The sequence below is a fragment of the Cheilinus undulatus genome, linkage group 6 (genome assembly GCF_018320785.1).
Source record: "Cheilinus undulatus linkage group 6, ASM1832078v1, whole genome shotgun sequence".
Taxonomy (NCBI): Eukaryota; Metazoa; Chordata; class Actinopteri; order Labriformes; family Labridae; genus Cheilinus; species Cheilinus undulatus.
Window position 1 is genome coordinate 11,822,368 of NC_054870.1, and position 20,624 is coordinate 11,842,991.

General features: G+C 40.1%; 1 protein-coding gene across 2 annotated transcripts in view; it reads left to right on the forward strand.

Annotated features, from left to right (window-relative positions):
- The first annotated feature begins 1,911 nt into the window (after window positions 1–1,911).
- The window catches only part of blnk (B cell linker), a 58,030-nt gene continuing 39,317 nt past the window's right edge, over window positions 1,912–20,624 (forward strand). Inside the window, exons 1-2 of one of the 2 annotated variants that reach the window (XM_041789591.1) lie at window positions 1,912–2,180; window positions 2,400–2,462. In XM_041789591.1, the coding sequence (XP_041645525.1) occupies window positions 2,112–2,180; window positions 2,400–2,462 (132 nt within the window). In that variant the 5' untranslated portion in view covers window positions 1,912–2,111. The remainder of the gene's footprint in view (window positions 2,181–2,399; window positions 2,463–20,624) is intronic. The other variant, XM_041789590.1, reaches the window with a different exon arrangement.

Sequence of the window (20,624 nt, forward strand, 5' to 3'; positions counted from 1 at the left end):
ATAAAAAAGGAGAAAAACAGCCTGAAGGAAACTTTTATTATCTGGTTTCCTCACAGAAGAGTTGCTGTTTTGTATCATCAGTATTTCAGGTTCACAGTGATTCCTCACAAAGTGAACGGCTGAGCTGAAGAAATAACGCGCTAATAAAACAAAGAGCAGTAAAAAGAAGTAATGGTTTCCTTTTGTTTTATTGGATGAACTTCCTCATTGAGTGTGTGGCACTGTTTTAAAGTTATATTCTTCATTCTGGGAGGTTTTAGTTTGCTGCTGAGTCATGACAGGATTTATCATGTGCAAACTTCAGAAGCACACATTATCCAGTCAGGAAAATAACTAGAAAAAAGCACATTTATAAGTCACTAATCCTTTTCCTGAAGCCACAGTGAATTTTGGGAATATTTAAAGTATATTTCTAAAAGAAAATGTGAATAAATGGAGTGAATTAAATCATTTATAGGACCTTTTTTTTTGTTTGTTTGTTGTTTTTTTTGGGGGGGGGGGGTTTACAGTAAACCCAAGGCAAAAGTGATCTGAACCTACAGTCTTTTATTTGTGATGAGTTAGATTCACGTTTCAAATGTCAGTACCCAAAGCTGAGAGAGTGCAGAGACTCTCCATTCCACAGTTTGAGCACCAAACAGTGTAACAGTGATAATAGATGTTGTTTCACTCTTACATGTTTGGTCTTTCAAGGGATATTTTGGTATTTTTCAAGTAGTGGCATTTGCCTGCAGTGACTTTGGTGAGAGTTGCTCCATCATACGGGGAGATGTTGGCCTATACAACAGATGTGTACAGTTTCGCATTGTATTTTAATGGGTGTAAGGTAAAAAAAAAAAAACAGAAAAAAATGCTGACTCAATTGTACGCTATGTAGAAAGGTCTTGAAGCGTTTAGTCACCCAGAGAGCCTCCATGTTTAGCACTAGTTTGCAATGCAGGCTTTGGCAACGTATTCTTCCTCTTTAGTGTATCTCTGCTTAGTCAGAGAAAACAAGTAACTTATCCAACACTTTTTATTTCATCCCATCAAGAGCCGCAAATTGTTTTATGAAGTAAGCATATTGTGCGGATTGTAGCTTGTCTAGTATCAGCCATTAGAAGAATAAAACAACAACCATAAACTTACTTTAATGACATTCAGCTCTTCTAGTGGGGGTCAGTTTCTCCAATTTATCTTCAGAAAGTTGAAGAAGATCTGTAAAACACTGGCGTTCAGTAAGGAAGGGAACTCTGGATGGGAAGTGATGCAGGCTGCAGGCATCTGAGAACTATCCGTGAGTCCCACCATGCATGAACCCTGAAAAACCAATATAAAACTAAACTAAAAAATAAAGTAAAAAAGAGTACAGCTATGCCTCAGTATTGGTCTTAACATAACCTTTGTTGTGAAAGACTGGATTGAATAAGAGGTCCCTTTATGTCTTCACCTTTGGGGTCTGTGATCCCCTTTGAGGGGTCCCTGAAGACCTTGCAAAAGCACTGTATGTAGGACCCAATAAAGCAGAAAAAGTCAAATCTGTTTGAGGTTTTACATCATTTTTTGGCTCTTTCTTATCTGGCATGCCTGATCACAGACTGTCTTGCATCAGAGACGTTAGTCAACAAAAAACAGACAATTTCCTGTCTGGCTGAATGTTACCAAACCCAAACGGACACAAAACTTTCATTTCCACCTTCTTTTAGAGTCTTAGCGTCTTAAATAATATGACATGAAACAAAAATTAATCAATGAATAATTTAGACTTTCTCTCTGACTGTAAGTGAAGTGTGTATGCTGGGAGTTCAAACTCAAACCTCCCTCTGTTTTGACACGTTGGTTTCATAACTCTTTTAAATAGAGTGACATTGAGGAAGTCCCAGCTTCCCTTTAGTGGATCCCGGCAGTGACATCTTGGGGACGAGTTTAGACTTTTTGAAAATGCCATTTATTACCACATTACTTATGGATGGAGGAGAATAAGTGTTGGTTTTAATGAGGTGACCTCCCAGAGTGCACTTCTCTCTCCTGAAGCGGTCTGCTGTGTCAGGGCCGCAGTGCGTGACGGGTCAGTCTATTACTGTACTTCTAAGAGCTCGCTCCTGCTCCGAGGATCCCCACAGACAGAAAAAATGAACCTGCCGACCAGAGAGGAGTGTGAGGGGTGGGAACAGGCGCAGGTCGCACTTTTCATGTGCAAGGTGAGTGCAAGAAAAAGTCCTTTTTAGTGAGTCAATGACCTATATTTTCATTTTTAAGGTTAGTAGTTTATGTGGATCATGTTAAATCTCATGTTTGACTGCTCTTCTCCTAAAATTAAAGTATCATGACAAGACAGAAGGCAGGTACTATGGATTTGAATTAAAGATTGCTTGTGTTTGTACCAGAGGACTAAATTAATGTTCATTAACTGCCCTTAGAACAAAATGCAAGACTGTGCTGTCACTGTAAACAGGCTGAGGATTAACGGACAGAGACTTCTGGTGAGTCAATCCTTCTCATTTTTACTTTTGCACCTAGATCTTCCAGGAAAAATACTTATTCTGCAGCATCTCCTCAGTTTATCCCATTCAGGATCAAATCTGAGTTGTGTCCAGTTCTTTTTAAGCACTTCCAAATGGACAAATCTTCCCAAGCAATTATTATAACATTTCTAAAACAGCTGTGACATTTGCATCTTTAAACCCCACGTTTTATTTTTGAGCTCTTTGTTGTTATATGGAGACAAGAAGTCAGAGGATAGCACAGGAAATCAGAGTGAGAAAGTTAGGATTGACATGCAGGACAAGAGCCACAGGTCAGATTTGAAGCAGGTGGCTCACTCAGAAGACTAGCTTTCATACATCAGGTGCAACTTGATTGCTGGGCTGCTATTTTGTAACGTAAAATAAATAAGTGACTGCATAAATTGTCACCCACTTCAAAGTGGCTGACCTAATTCAACAGAGGTCCAGCTAATTGGTGCTAGCAGTATCATAATTAGTGAAATGTGAGGGTGTCTTAAGTGACTGTTGTATAAAAACACCCAAGTTTGGAAGGTCCAGTCACTGGTTAATCAGTATTCCTGGGTACCATTACACCATCAAGACAAAAGAACACTCCAAGCAACTCAGAGAAAATGTTATTTAAAAGTATAAGTCAGGGGTTGGATACAAAAAATGTCAAGGCACTGAGTTCAGTTAAATCCAAGAAATTGAAGGAATATGGCACATGTGTAAATCTACCTAGATCAGACCGTCCTCACAAACTGGTTAACTGTGTGGGAGACTCCATGGCTAAGTGGAAGAAAGTCCTTTGGTCTAATGGGACCAAAATGCTGCTTTTGGGCATTTTTGGTCATCAGGACGCTTTGTTTGGCAGACACCCAACACTGCACATCACCACAAAATCACCATTTGCCATCACTGTGCTTCACAGTGGGATGGTGTGTTTGTGGGGATTTACAGTGTTGGGTGTCTGCCAAACAAAGCGTCTTTGTCTGATGGCCAAAAAGCACCATTTTGGTCTCATCAGATAAAAGAACTCTTCTGGACCATAGAGTCAAGTGGAAGACTGGTGAAGAACCCGGCCAACAGTTGTTGTCTGCAGAGTTTGTCCCATCTCAGCTGCTGAAGCTTGTAACTCCTTCAGAGTAGTCATAGGTGTCTTGGTGTCCTCTCTCACTAGTCTCCTTCTTGCATACTCACTCAGTTTGTAAGGATGGTCTGATCTAGGCAGATTTACACGTGCCGTACTCCTTCTATTTCATGATGATGGATTTAACTGAACTTAACCTTTTCTCTGAATTGTCTGGAGTGTTCTTTTGTCTTGATGGTGTAATGGTAGCCAGGAATATTGATCAACCAGTTACTGGACCTTCCAGACACAAGTGTCTCTATACTGCAGTCACTTGAGACACATTCACTGCACTCAGGTGATCCCCATTTCACCAAATGTGAGACTTCTAACAGGAATTGGCTCGGCCCCTGTTGAATTAGGTCAGTCACTTTAAAGGGGATGAATATTCATTTTATTTATTTGATTTCTTATTTAACTTTTATTAAACCAGGAAAACCTCACTGAGATTAAAATTTCTTTTTCAGGAGTGTCCTGGCCTAGACAGGCCGCAGCACAAAGTTACAGCAGCCACACGTACAAGCATAATAGCATTTAGGAAGTTATTTTGATGTAGACATTTATTTTACATTACTTAAAATAAGTGACTGCATATACATATTTTTATTTAATTGACATTACTTTTTGGAAATCTCATTTCACTTTGACATTAAAGAGGGATTTTGGATTTTTTTTTTTTTATCAAAGAGGCTGAATTATATTAACCATGACTGATTAAATAAATCAATAAAAGGGTCAAACATCCAAGGGGGTGAATACTTTTTATAAGCACTGTATGTAGGACAGCAGTAATTTCAGCAGGTTTGGTAATGTGATCTGATATATGCAGATTATTGATTTTGACTCTTAATTTTGCTCTCAAAGTGTACTAGACTGATGCATTTAACTTTAGAATATATACATCTATCTCCTCTGGGAGCATGCCCCCTGTCAGCTCAGAGTCCCCCACCATAGTCTGATAAAAACCAAGTTACACTGATGTGGGTGGTGACAGCTGCTTCGCTTTAAACATAAATGTACATAAAGAGAGCAACATGAGCCTTTAAGGCTTTGGTACTTTTTGTAATGTCATCAGACATTTAGAATAAAACTCTAAGCCTGTCACTGGCACTCTTTTTTGGACACTTCTTGGTCAGATCCACAGGCATCCATGTTGCTATCATTAGAGTCTGTTTAACAGCTGCTGGCTCAGTCCATTTAAATCCTCTACTTTATGAAAGCTAATAGTCATTAAGACAGCATGTTGCTTAAAAATGAAGGTCCCTACATTACAGAAACTGACCTTAAGTAGTGCTATTTCCTTAGCTTGATTTAAAAATAGACTTCTTATATTGCAAATTTCCAAAGTTGAATTAAAATAAAGTTTACATGATGTGAAACATGACTTGTGTAAACTCACACATCAGTTTTTATCACTTCCCATAGCGCTTCCGCCTATGAATTTCCTCATATAGGCGTGAGTAAATAGCTGCAACTTCTCCTTTGAGTTTGTTCCCATTGTATGACTGTGAGGGCTTTTCCAGGGTCAGTGCTCTGACACAGTGAGAGCAGGTGAGAACTCATGTTTCAGTATGAGAGAGTCAGTCCTGTGAAGTGAGACTGTGTGCTAATAAAGGCCTACTTATTTAAATAAGTATCATTAAATCTGCTTCAGTCAGAAGAGGAGGAAAGAGGCAGTGATTTCACTGAAGAATGGCATCATGTCGCCGTCATATTTATTATTTTAAGGATCCTGATATCACCTCAGTGTTACCTTTAGCCCATAAAAGCCTGTAGTAGCATTTATTCATGATGTTTCCTAAAGTCGCCACTTAAAAACGTCTTTCTTAACTTACAAATGAGAACAGTCTTATCTCTTCATTATTTACTGACCCTGAGCTGATTCATTCAGACGGGATATTACATCATGGAAAGATTTCACTGTGGATTTTTATCAGTCAAAATGATTAATGCTTCAGCGCTGAGGCTTTGATGTGAGAGTTATCAGCACAGAGCTGAAAATACATAAACATTCAGCCTGTGTGTATTGACTTAAAGATCCTGAAGCTAGACATCCAGCAGACACACCAGGGCTCTATTAAGGTCAGGTAAACCCAGGCTGCTATTGAACTGGAATATTTCACCATGCCTGGCTTCACACACCTTCAATTGAGCGAGCTTCAAGGCTGCAGAGTCGAGCAAACATTCCCACTCATACACTATCAATTTCTGCGCTGAGTTATATGGACTTTTGTTGTTTGCTGTATTTGATTTTCTGCCTGGCCAGCGGCACAGATCTATGGCGGAGTCTGTCAGCCCACAAACTTTGTACAAAGTGGAAAATCTCAACAACTATTGCCTGAATTGATGTGAAATACTGCACAGACATTAATAACACATAGAGGATGGATTTGATTCATTTAGGCGAGGTTTTTCTGGAGCATCGGTCTGTGGTGGGGTAAGTGCTCAAGGAAAATACAGGAGGAAATCAAAATAACAGATACACATCCTTTAGTGGGCATGAGCTTCCTGCTAAAAAGACATGGTTTTAATCACACAAATAACTGTGAACTTTCTCAAGAAAATTTAGAGACATTTAATCTGAAGAGTATATCGGTGAATGAGGCACTTTAACTACAACCTCAATTCCAAAAAAGTTGGGATGCATGCAAAATATGAATAAAAACAAATGCAGTGATTTGCAAATGTTACAAACTGAAATTTAACTCTCAATAGAACAAAAAGCAACACATTTGATGTAGAAAGTGAGACATTTTATCATTTCTTTAAAAATATTACCTCAATTTGAAAGTGCTGACAGCAACACATCTCAAAAAAGTAGGGACGGGGCAACATAAGGCTGACAGCATGAGGAGCATTTTTCAGCTATTTAGATTAATGTCAGTAATGTGACTGTGGATATAAATGGAGCTTTTTAGAAAGTCACTCAGAAATAAAGATCAGCACAGTTTCAAAAATCAGTGAAAAACTGCATCTAACATTGTGGAAAAATTTCAGGAAAAAATGCATAACATAAAGTTATGAAGACTCTGAAATTCCCACCATCTACAGTTGATAATCAGGGTAATCAGGGTGGCTGGACTCAGCCTCAGAGAGAGGGTAAGGAGCACAGACATCCGGAGGGAACTAGGAGTAGAGCCGCTGTTCAGGCATCTGATCAGGATGCCTCCTGGTCACCTTCCCATGGAGGTGTACAGGGCACGTCGGGCTGGGATGTGACCTCAGGGAAGACCTAGAACTCGTTGGAGGGATTACATATCCTGTATGGTCTGGGAACACCTCTGGATCCCCCAGCAGGAGTTGGAAAGTGTTGCTGGGGAAAGGGACGTCTGGGTGGACTTGCTTAGCCTGTTACCCCGTGACCCGGCTCCAGATAAGCAGATGAAGATGGATGGATACAGTTCATAATATCATCAAAAGATTCAGAGAATCTGGAGACATCTCTGTGCACAAAAGGACAAGGCCAAAGGTCAGTATTGGGTGTTCCTGATCTTTGGGCCCTCAGGTGGCACTGCATTAAAAACAAGCATGATCCTGTACTAAAAATTATTGTGTGGGAACACTCCCAGAAATCATTGTCCGTCAACACAGCTCATCGTGCCGTCTACAAATGCAAGTTAAAGCTGTATCATGCAAAGAAGAAGCCATATGTGGGCATGTTCCAGAAATGCTGCTGTCTTCTCAGGGCTGATGCTCACTCAAAATGGACTAAGGCAAAGTGGAAAACTGCTCTGTGGTCAGATGAATCAAAATTTGAAATTGTTTTTGGAAACCACAAATGCTGTGTCTTGAAGACAAAAGAGGAGAGGGACCATCCAGCTTGTTATCAGAACGCAGCTCAAAAGCATCTCTGATGGTAGGGGTTGCATTAGGGCCTAAGGCGTGGTCAGCTTACACATCTGGAAAGACACCTTTAAAGCCAAAAATGTGTGTTGAGGTTTTAGAGTAACATATGCTCCCACCCAGACATCTCTTTCAGGGTAGACTGCATACTGCATCCTTCACAACAGCATGACCTCAGTAGAGTCTGGGGTGCTGAACTGGCCAGCCTGAAGGCCAGACCTTTCACTAAAATGTCTCAGTTTTAACATTTGATAAATGAAGAATCATTGCATTTTGTTTTAATTTATATTCTATATGGCGCCCCAGCGTTTTTGGAATTGGGGTTGTATTAGTGGGTATTAAATAAATCTGAGTATTTCATCTGCAATCAACACACTCACAGATCTGCTGTGTATTTTGACACCTATAGCCCTGAAACATTTTTAACATGACATTCAGTAGAGGCTGCTTTTTTATAGGAAGTTGTTCATTTTACCCCTCAGTTCCTCGTCTTTATTTACACTGCCTCAGAAAAGTCACTTCCCTTACAAGACCATTTTAAGACAACTGTAACTCTGGCTCATACACTCTATGGACACAAACATTTGTCCGTCTGACCATTATGCCAACAGGGACTGTACTGCATTGTATTAAAATACATGTACTTTGATATGGAGTTTGTACCTCTTTTGCAGCTTTAACAGCCTCTGCTCTTCTTGGAAGGCTTTCTACAACATTTTGAAGTGTTTTGTGGGAATTTGTGCTCATTCACTCTGTAGAGCATTTACGAGGTCAGGCATGATGTTGGACGAGAAGGCCTGGCTCTCAATCTCTGTTCCAGTTCATCCCAAAGGTGCTCGATGAGGTTGAGGCCAGGGCTTTGTGTGGGCCAGTCAAGTTCTTCAACACCAAAAGGATCAAACCATGTCTTTATAGTCCTTGCTTTGTGCACTGGGGCAGTCATGTTGAATAGAAATGGGCCTTCCCCAAACTGTTGCTGTAAAGTTGGAAGCATAGGATTGTCCAAAATGTCCTGGTATGCTGAAAGCATTAAGATTGCCCTTCACTGGAGATAAGCAGCCTCACCCCAACCCTAAAAAACAGCCCCATACCATTATCCCTCCTCCACCAAACTTCACAATTGGCACAGTGCAGTCAGGCAGGTAACACTCCTCACATCCATCAAACTCAGATTCAGCCAATCTCAATCCCAACAAAGACTGAGCCGTCACTCCACAGAACACGTTTCCACCTCTCCGCAGTCCAGTGTCGGTGTTTTTTACGTGATCTTCTGCTTCATGGCTGAGTTGCTGTTGTTTTTAAACGCTTCCAGTTTCTAATAATATCACTTACAGATGACTGTGGATTTATCCCTGCTAGATATCCAGCACTAACTGTCTTTTTGCAAAAGTGGCATCCATCACAGTACCACGCATAAAGTCAGTGAGCTCTTCATAATGACCCATTTTGTATCACAAAAGTTTGCACATGAAGACTCCATTGCTAGTTGCTTGATTTTACACACCTGATTAAAACACCAGAAATTAAAAATTAACAGGTGTGGCCAAATACTTTTGTCCAAAATGAGGAGCCTTAAAAATGTGGAAACAGAAGGGAAAAAAGGAAAAGTGAGGGTTCTGTTATTAGAGGAAAAAAATAAACACTCTTCATTTCTAGAAATAAATCACCGACTGTGTTTGGCATTATTTAGTTAAACCAAAATGTCTGTCGCAGTATGAGCAAACAGCATCTGATTGTTTCATAGCTGCCATCTGTCCAGAAATCCACCAAAAGTCTGCAAAAATGTGGATTTTTAAAACACAAAATGGGACGAATTCAAAGTGTCTCTGCAGTGGAACTGCAAGGACATGTCAGTATGGATTTGTACTGAAACAGAGATCCTAAATGTTTCTCTGTAGGGCAGCAGCATGACCTCAGTGCCATCGCTGTGCCTGACATGCAGCAGAAAAAGAAGAACAATAGTTGATGAAGAGTTCGGTTTGACTCATCAGTAACCAGCAGCATGTATGTGAGGGCAGAGAGGGCCTGGACTCTGAGCTCTGAAAGTCATCCAGTCAGGGTGCTGCTGCTGCTCAGCCTCGCCTTTGGCTCACTTTGAATATTCATACATGGTTATACAGTAGATGGAGCAAAGGTCACAAAGTTCACATGTAAAGAGGAACTAGGAAGTATGCAGCATAGATCCACACTGTATTTATAAAGAATAGCAGAGTTCTGCTTTAAATGTGTGCGCTTAAGTAGAAACCTCCACCAACCTTCTTCAAATAGTGGTGGGATTTAGAAGTGACAAGTAGAGTTTATGTGCTGGCAGGTTTTTTTTTTTTTTTTTTTTTTGGCCTTTTTGCCTTTATTTGATAGGACAGTGGATAGAGTCATAAACAGGGGAGAGAGCGGGGAGAGACATGCAGGAAATAGTGCCACGGGCCGGATTCGAACCCGGGTCGCCTACGTATATGGCATGCGCCTTAACCACTTGACTACTGGCGACTACCGCCTCTTCACTTATCATGTTATTTATTTAAAGATGATGTTTAAATACAACTCCAGACATTAAACTTCCACTGTGTGAAGCCTTAACCAATCAGCTCAGGTAATTTTATCCCATAGACTTGTGTGAAGGTGCCAGTCAGTATGGTTGTGTCAACGACTAAAATTAAGGATATTTTTTCTCAGTTTTTTTACATTTTAGCTAGTTTTGTAAGCCCACTATACAGTTTTACTTATTTTTTGTTTTTTTGGTAAAGTTAAGTTTTTATTTAGTTTCAGTTAACTAAATTGATTTTTGAATTTTAGTTTTAGTTATTTAGTTAATTGTAGTTAACTGTAATGACCTTTCTTGGAAACCTGCCAACCTTTGGATATTAGGAGACCAAGCCAAAATCATGTTGGCCCATCTAAAAATTGCTTTTCTGGTGACCATCAGCAGTAATCTGACCATCTATTTGTTCCATAAGCAGATGTGTACACATATTGAATGGTCATCCCATCACCTTCCAAGGATTTTTTTGAAAAGTCCTGCCCTTCCCAAACACTTTGGGAGCTTTCCCAGATGAAGGTGAAATACATCCCATGCAATGGATAAAAGAAACAGTCGACCTGGCATATCAGGTATCAGTGGAGCCAGTCGGTAAATTAAACTTTTGTTGAAGACTGTAAAGAGAACAGAAAAACTACATATCTTTTCCACCAAGAAAAGCTTTTGGTTTGTTTTTGCTCTTTGTTAAAATGAAAAAAAGAAAAAGTTTTCCAGTTCTGATTAAAGTGTCCCAACAGCTGTGTCCTCGCTATCTCTTCATGGGCCACCACTGGTTACAGACCTGCAGTCACGTCTCACCATAGCTTCTGCTTCCTTCTCCTCCAGTGACACTGATTGGTTCAGTAATTCCTTTACCACAGACAGCATTTCAGCTTGAAGCTTTGCTAGATGGATCTGCTTGATGACAGACATGGAATCTGGCCAGTCCATCTTGATGCGAGGCTAGGCTAGGGTAAACCCTTGACTGTTTGTCAGTCAGTCACAGGGCTGACTTATAGAGACAGACAAGCAGCCAACAAAGTAATTCATGCTTGAAAAATTATCTAAACAATTGCAAAATTGAGAATTGTCCCAGCGTTTTCTGCTGTAATGTCAGTATGAGTAGGTCACCAGTATGAATGACCACTGACTGAGGAGGTAATTCTCTCTGTATGTTACAGCCTGGATGTAAATGACAGCCAGCGCCGCAGAGATAAAGGTAATCTCTGTCTTCCTGATGCCATGCTCACTCAGACAGGTCGACGGGTTTAAAAAAGATATGAAGCAGATCAAAAGAGCCGTCAGCGTCTATCTGTGTCACGCCGGCTGTGTGACAGTGTTATTTTGCTGATCGACACAGAGACTAAAAACAAAGACCAATCAACAGGAGAGACAGCCAATGCGCTCATATACATATGACATGACTTTGTAGTGGATATCAAACATGTACACTGATGAAATGTGCTCTACAAAGAAGGCTGTGGTAACATAAAGAGATCAGGCTCTATCACAGTCCAGCTGTAGCCTCTGAAAATGTGATTTTAATGACTGACACAGGAAACAGTTTCTTGTCTTAGAGGAGAGAAAAAGAATTAGCGTGTCACAGTTGTGGTTTTGTAACATTTAGTGCACATTTGTGAACATGTGGAAAGTCTCTCACCTCATGAGACAGCTGCTGCACAGCTGCTCTGAAAGAACCAGGTAATTTTAGGGAGCTGTGAAGACGTTCTCTGTGTCAGGAATTGAAGCTTGTTTTCAAAGTGAAACATTTACCACAGTTTCATACATCATTCCTTCAAATGCTGTGTGCCTTTCACATACACTCACACAGACCAAAAGTGAAAGCGTCAATCTTAGGCATTTTTTTGGCTGAAACTGAGATTATACACTGTGGGAACTCTAAGGAGAGGTCAAATCTGTGCTCTTTGTCCTTAAATCTTTGGTCGCTCTGCTCAAAGTGTTTAACATGTAGGTCGTTTCTGACGTCTGCAGGAATAAAAGCTGCAGCCTGAAAAACAGGACAGATTCAACCTCAGTGTTTTTATACATGATTGATTTTGAAGGCCTAGAAGTGTGGCTAATACACCAGATTTTACCGTATGTTATATAAAGACAACCTAGATTTCTACATACTAGAGGAACTTTGAAAATAGTTCCCCATGGAGGCTGCCATTTTTGTGCAAAACATTCTGGATATTTATTCTTCTCGTCACATCTTTTGGAATCATCTCAACATGATCTACATTATCATTATTTTCTCCTCATTGTTCTTGTCTATAAAAGCTACACTGAAATAAACTTTATTAGAATGCAACATTATTTATTTCTGATTTTTTTAATCCTGTTTCATTACTTTTCCCACCCATTTTTGCCACTTTTCTGCAACTTTCAAACCAACCTGACAATTTTTATTTTATCACATTTGACCTTTTTTTGCCCATTTTTGCCACTTTTTCTGACACATTTGAACTTTTTTTGGCCCATATTGCCAATTCTGACCCATTTTTACCAACCTTTTTTGGCCATTTTTCACCCATTTTGCAACTTTTCGGCTCTCTTGTGAACTAGTTTTGCCACTTCATTTTGCAACATATTTATTTCCAGGGGTCCTTTAAGGATTAACACCTCCAATCCATTACTCATGATATAAAATGGACTATATGGATATTTATAAACTGCAAACAAGCCCAGCAGACAAACACATCAGGTACGAAATGTAGCTCGGGTCAGCTGCTCCACTTTAGTTGCCTTTTTAGCTGTCACACAGTTCACAGATTCTTGTGACAGTAGTTCTCATAGGTGTTCTGTGGTACGGGTCCACCTGGAAATTTCAAATTTGCAATACATATTCAGCTTCATGCCAGGACCTACAAAAAGCCTCTCGGAGTGATATCGCCAAATCAACAGGATGTCAGCAATTTTTAATTTTTTGTGCCCGAGTCACAGATGATCTAGTGGTTGAGGTGCACCTCTGTTCGGGTCTAGCCCATCTCTTCTGACCCACTGGTCCCTTTTGTTGACTCTTTCCACTGTCCTCTTCTATGAATGAAGGCGTAAAATGCCCAAAATTGAACACTGAAAACAAAAGAACAAATACACAAAAAAGTTACTCAGTGGCAGAAATGAGTCCTTTTTAAATAGGTTTCATATTGGTAAGGATATTGATTTGGCCTCAGAGAATAGTGTGGTATTCCAGCTCTTTTGCCCTGCTTTACTTGGATCACTGAACTCTTCATAGCGTGCCCTTCCTCCTTCTCCTTGGACAGTCCCGTTATGGTTTAATCTGATGTCTCTGGGATGGCTGTAAGTTTGGCATCACAGAACACCTTGTAGCTTCATGGTTTCACACAAAATTAAAGAAGTTAAATATTTTTTCAGCACTGATAAAATCTGTTATGCATGTGTACCCACTGCTTCTAACACAGGTCCCATCATCACAAGCAAGAAGAAGAAAGAGATTTAACCCAGGAGACAAAGGAGGAGAGTTTATTCATGCTAATTTCACAGTATCTTAAAAGAAGGGTGTAAAAGACTGAGCTGTGATTGAGTGAGGTCTCTGCTCTGTGGTACAATAGACACTCTCCATCTTGTAGAGCTGTTGTGTCTCAGATGAACAAGCACACAGACACTCCTATAAATAATTCAAAGTGAGAGCAGAGCCTCGCTGTATCCACAGGGGCGGACTATTTGATATTTTATTCTGTGTCAAAAGGCTAAGTCTGATTTTATACCGACTTTATGCATATTTTTTTCCTCCTGTAAGCCAGTGGGATGATCGCATGTGTATCTGTGAGGCTCAGGTTCAGGTCTTTGAAGGAGGTAAAACCTCTCATATTAAGCAATCACACCATGTGACTTACAATCCTCATGCTCTGTTCAGGGGGCTCGCGCTGCTTTACCTGTTCATTCCTGGAGGGAGGCAGCTTTATGTCTCACTGAGGCTCCTGTATTCATATTATCAGCTCTGTTTACACCAAGTTGTCTAGTTCAGTTCAGTTAGGTTTCCCTCCCTCCCTACTTTTGGGGTCATGTTCCTATCAATGGATGGCTGTGGCTCAGTTGGTAGCCACAGCCACCCCTCTCAACCAGAAGGTCAATAATTGTTCTCCAGCTCCTGCTGTCACACATCGATGTGTCCTTGGCAAGTCACTTGTCCCCATGTTGCTCCCATTGCTGCTTCAGTGTGATGTGAATGTGTATGATTGGGGTTACTTAATACTGATGGCCACTTTGCAGGCTTTGCCAACACTGTATGAACATGGAGTGCATAGATGTGGTTTGTGTGGCTGACCTTAAAGAATGGAGCGAGACTCACTGCAGTCTGTTGATTGGTCCAAAGATTCTTCACTGCCCATGCAATAGTGGTAATAATTGATGCACACAGTTGTGCCATGTTTTTTACAAAGCTTAACAGCTTTTCCTCCTAATTTTGACTCACCCTCAAATTCACATACTCCATCTGTGCAGGGATCTGCACATAAAGTGCTTGGTGTAGCAAATTGCTCCCTTTCCAGTTGATCGTTGCAATTCCACAGCAAACGCTCTGGCCCAGCCCTGCTCGCTCCACATATTGTATGCACCAGGTCTGTTTTCAGCAAAGGCCACAGCCAAAATGCATCAATCCATGTAAAGCAGATTGACCCAAACAGAAACAAATATGCACAAAGCATCCTGCCAGTTTCAAAATATAGCACAAAGCACTAGTAAATCTCATCACTATAAAAATATTACATCACAGCTGGTGGCAAAAGCCATAGACAATCAGCCAGTCAGAAGGTGACAGAGGTAGAAGACACCATGGACTAAGAAAAGTGCACTCATTGCTGCAGAGGAGTACAGGTATGTAGAATTTGTGGGGCAAATATGCTTTCTAAGGAAATGTGCAATACATATGATTGTTATATGTGACACAACTGTTTTGCAAATAGTGGGATACTAGTTAGATAGAAATGTCAGCTCAATTCATGACAAGTTATAAGCCATAGTGATGTTTCATTAGCAAACAAGCCAATTCAAAGAGCTGGATCTCACATGTGAAAGACAGGAGTCAACTCCCATTGAGACCCGATTTACCACTTTACTTGTATTGTTGTTTGGGGACATAAAAAGGCTAAGTGGTACCCAATGTAGAGCCATTATTGGATCTGAAAGACTAGCTCATACCTGGAATTTCCACATACTCTGGCTGCACCGTGCATGGCAGGGCAATGGTTTTGCTCAGACAGAAGGCATGTGACCACGCACACTGGAACGATCTGTGCCAGCACTGCACAGTGTAGTGCAGCCCTCATCAGCTCCAGAGAAGGGGGCAGAGATCATGCAGTAATAGTATCAACAGCAGATTATTTTGCCTTTTTGGAGTGATTTGCCATTCCTTTTGATATGATTCCATGATTTTATTGCTTCCGCCATGTGTGAGTACATTATGAAGTTAAAGATTTATGCTTACCAGAAGGTAAGTGTGGTTTCATGAAAAATTGTGTTACTTTAAGTTAACTTTTCCTTGTCAGTGTGTCGTTGTAGCTCTGTGACCCACTGACCTCCCAGTGACCTTTTGCTAGTGCTGCAGGATGAGATGTAATGTTGATATAGTGATGATTTATGATTAAGCATTGTACTTTGCACGTCTTTCTGGCTGTTTGGGTCGATCTGCTCTTTGTGGATTGACACCGTTTGATAGCAGCCAGCGCCAAAAAATAGAAGCTGGACAGAAGCGCAGGGCTCTGACTGAGTAGTGAGGGAGTGAATTGCTCTGCAGTGCAGCAGAGCCAGCAGATTGCACTGATTATGTGAGATTATGTTTTCCCCTTGTAAATGGTGTGATTTCATTTTCATGCAGACAAACTTTGTATTGGTGAGCCTACCTATTTTTTGCCTCAATGATGACACAAGCAAGAGTTCAACAGATTTCAATCATGCATGGGTATTATTACTATGTACAACTATCTCCACTTTGTAAACAAGCTAAGAAACTCTGCTGAATGAGAAAAGTGGGAAAAATCTGGAAATATTTCTGTGCAACACTCCTGGTGCTTTACCATCTCCCTGATTCCTTGTTCCTCACCAATCTTAATATAAGCTACAGACAGTAAATAAGAACAGGGTGATGTACTAAAAACCTTGCACTACTCTCTTCTGATACAGGATGCTACAATAAGTATCAGTGTTGTCAAGCTGTTCTTGTCGCTGATGCTTGAACATGAATTGGGGCATGCTGTTACTACTGAACAGAGGCACATTATCCTGTTCTTTAATAAAGGAACCCCCCAAAAGAATTCCTATCATGTCAAGCAGGACAGATAGTGGCTCACAAAGATTCTGATTTACTGTACCAAATACTTCTAAACTGTACTAAAACAAACCCAACTGTACTATATCTGTGTCATCAACAGCTACAACTCCTCAATAATGAAGTGTAGGCTTAATCCCAGCAGACTCTGCAGGGCCCAACATTCATAATTCATATCTGAATGAAGCAGACATATCAGACTTGTGCTTCAAACATTAACCTCTTATCACAAACCATTTCTCTCTTTCTTCAGCCGACACCTGCTACACAAATCCACATTTTTACAAACATTCACTGCTGCGGATGTTCATTAGGTTAGGTATAAAAAATGTAAAATAGCAAAGAGACAAAGCCACAAATGACCCGAAGCCATGAATAATAAATGAGAAGGGGGATACATAATTTAATGGGATTTGTTGCATATTTTATGGTAATCATTTCCTTTCATTTACAAATCACATCTGCCTTCCTGCAAAGCAGATGTTAAATACAACAGAAAAAATAGTCACAGTTACACACAGGATGTCAGTGAAGTATTTGTTTGTAATTTCCTGTCCTTGAGCGATTTCTGAGCTGCTTCCCAGAGGACTTTCTGCAACTCCTCAGCTCCGGTAGATATTAATAAAAGCATGTATGTAATGTTGCTGACCTTTTCTGACCCTGCAGCTACCGTGCATAAACTCATAGAGTGAATTATTTTTCTTTTCTCTAGTTCAGAGACAACATGGGGGTCACATTAGAAAAAACAAAACTGTGCTGCTGAGGTGGCTTTCAGTGAGATGCTGCCATCTGCTGTCAGATAAAAGGAGATGCAGGGCTATGAATAAGTGGAGCTGTCTCTGCATGTCGACACACCTTAACTTTTATTCTGCAGGGTTGTAGTGATGATGCATCACTAGTTCTACCTTTCAAGGCAAAGTAAATGTATTTATAGAGCACATTTGAGCAGCAAGGCAAATTCAAGGAGTGTCATGTAAAAATTAAAAGCCTCATGACAGATAAAGAATACCAGCCTTTCCTGTCTTTCAACAGTTTTAGACTCACTATCAGCAGTACTCTTACTTAGCCAGAAATAGTACTATTTCTCCTATCAATCAGGGTTCAGACAGGGTATAACAATCCCAGCAGCATCCTTAGTGATAGATATAGAATTGCTTGATAAAGATCAGGTGTGTAGCCATCAGTGACAGACTGGCCATCCGAAATTCAGGCAAATGCCAGAAGATCCCCGGATTATGGGCCGTTTTGATCATTCAGAGTGGCTCCTCAACCAAGGCATTAAGAGGCTATCAATATAGATTTTCTCATTGGTGTTTTTGTTTTAAAAGTTGATTGATGAGGCTAAAAGCATTTGAGATTTGGTCAACATTTATGTTTTAAAAAGAGTATTTTCTCTGTGATCCCTGAGATGAAAACATCAAGTGAGGGCAGAAATGTAATCTAATGTTCACATGGTAATGCTGGACAAAAAGAACATGATTTAGGGTACTCTACATTAAACAGATGAGCAGAGAAAAAACGAAGAAGTCTACGTTGGCTTTGGGTGAAAAATCTGCTAAAATTACAGATAAATTTTCCGAACATGACTGAGAGTGGACAGCTGAGGAGCTGTTTTAACTAGCTATGCTAATATGCTAACAAAATGTTTTGGGATGTATAGCTCAGTGGTTTACATTGCTGACCTTGTTGCAGGAGATTAGGGGTTTAAAGGCAAAATGAACAGGGGCGTAGCTAGAGATGTTGGGAAAGAATATCACACAGGGCCCCCCTTTGTCAGCTAGCCAAGCAACAAATGTTGCATCCTTTTTACATATATTTATGCATTTTAATGCATTTTTAACCATGATTTCCCCATTTATGAGCATTACTTTTACTATAGTTAAACTAATTTTACTCTCATTATTTTTCAGCCTTGGACTACACCATTTGGACATTTTTAAAGAAGGAGCAGGCCCCCCAGTACTGTATTTTACTCTCTTTGACACAAATTTCAGTCTGTTGACCGATTTTTTTAGTCGCTTTTGATTCAATAATGACACTAATTATCAAGAAAAAATAAATCAAAACACACTTTTCATTGCAGGCTTCTCAAGGGCCCCTCCCTACTGTGGGCCCGGGTAATCAGTACCCTTTTCCCCCTCTGTGCTACGCCCCTGATGCTGAGCATACAGTTTGGGCTGTTGGTCAAGGCCCCTAACACCAGAAACACAAGGCCTAAAATCTATGTTGCTCTGGATAAAAGTGTCTACTAAATGACATTGTAAAAAAATGTTGGTGAAAAACTTCAGTCAAACACCCGTGTTGAGGCATAATGGTGCTCTTTAGTGCAACATATCACGCTGTATCTTATAGTGCTCTAACTCTCTGACTGTGTTAAAAACTGTCAGCTTCAGTGACCGTAGTGATTGTGTCGTATGTTGTTTATGTGCTCTGGGTTACATAACTCTCCCTTCTATTCAGTCTGAAAGGTCTTTGCTCTGGATTTTCTGCTAACAGTTGGTTTGATGTTTTGGGAATAAAAGAGTTAGGGCCTTTGTTTGATCCTTCACTTGTAGCTGTCTTTGTTGGTCCTTAAAAGACCAGCCTTTCCTAAACTTAGGGTCAGGACCAAAAAGACCAGTTTAGACTGGGCTGCCAACTGGTGGCATTAAATGCCTACAAATGACTACATTAATTTTCCTTTAACAAACCAGTAGATCTGGTGCTCTACTGGTGTTTTATGCTCTTTAATGAAAGCTTTAAAATCCAAAATTGACAATTTAGTTAAGCTGCTTTGTTCAAGTTCCTTTTTCTTCTGTCAAATGAAGCCTGTCGTTATCTTCACAGGAAGGGGGTAGCCTAAACCTAAATCTTCTCAAAACTTAGAGATAAGGCATAAAAAAAATAGCTGCCTCTTGTAAAAAGCTTCCAGCTCAATAGTCAGCCTTAACTGGGCCTTAACTGACAAATATTTTTAATTTTCACACTAATATGACTTGACTTGCACTGATACAACAAACGTCTCTGTGTGGATGGGGTCCCAGAAAGAGCACAAACTTCTCAAACAGGTCTCGGGCAGAAAAAGTGTAACCCTGGCTTTTTTAGTTTTATTAAGTAGGCTGTCTGTACATGGTGCTGATGGGACAGCATGGGGACGAAATATAAAGTATTAATATATGAGTAAAAGTTACAGTGCAGGGCTGGTTTGAAGATGATTCACCAAGATATATATTTTCTTTTTCTTTGCTGTAGACAGGTAAGTCATCATCTTTGGTTTTGAAAACAGTTTCAGCAGACCTGCAGTTTCACTTGGAGTTTGTTCAGACACACACATTACACACAGTTATTACAGAAATGTACTGCTGTCACTCTGGAATATAAAACAAGGATCAGTATCACACCAAAACAGCAAGAGTTTCATCCCCCAGGCTGTCACTCTGAAGAACGTTTAACAGTCACAGAGAGTCAGAAAATAAAACCTTCATCTCACAAGAACCTTAGACCTGTTTAATGTAAAAATATTCTGTACTGCCTCTTTAACTGTTACTTAAATACTGTAGGAAAACTTACTGTGGTAAAACATCTCACCTCAGATTCACATTTGCACTAATTAATGTAAACTGCTATCTACCTCATGGAAATCTGCCACAGCATTGCATGTTTGATACTTTTGATCATGTCTCTGAGCATTCTTGCATATTTAGCTGATTCTGACATTTTATCATGGTGCAGTTATTCCTATAACAAGATATTTTCACAGCGTCTTGCATAAAACTTTTCAAAGTGCCCCCTGAAGGGCACATGACTCTTGTAGAAAATGCAGAAACATTGCCATATGGTTCACGGTGTTCATTTTCACAGAAATCCTCATTTGTGTTTCTTTGATGAATCAGTGTTGAAATTATTCATAAATCTTTGTTTGATTACAGAAGTGCAGTGGATTAAACCACATGATGAGAAACATTTAACCTTAACCTTAATCTTAACCTAACGTCATGGGACTGGGTTGGTTCAGTTTATGTTTTGTGGGTCAGATACCCTAGATGAGAAACACTAATGTGAGTTTTTCATGTTAAGGTGCATAACTGTCACCCAGTCATCGTCAGCTACACCCCTGAAAAGTCAAAGGAATGGACCGTCCCCAGTTGTGATATATTGATGACGTGCATGTCATCAGTAGCATTGGCACTAGCATCCTTGCTAACAGCTAGCATCCTTGCTAACAGTTCCTTCCATTGGAGCTGTAAAGTGTCAAAATATTATTGACTTCTGATGTTAAAATAATTTTTCTGTGCTGCTTTTTAACCCATTTCATATTTTTTCCATCTAATCTTGCCACTTCTTTTTGCCAGTTTTAATCCTTTTATTGCCTGTTTTGCCAATTTTTGCTCATTTATTGTGATT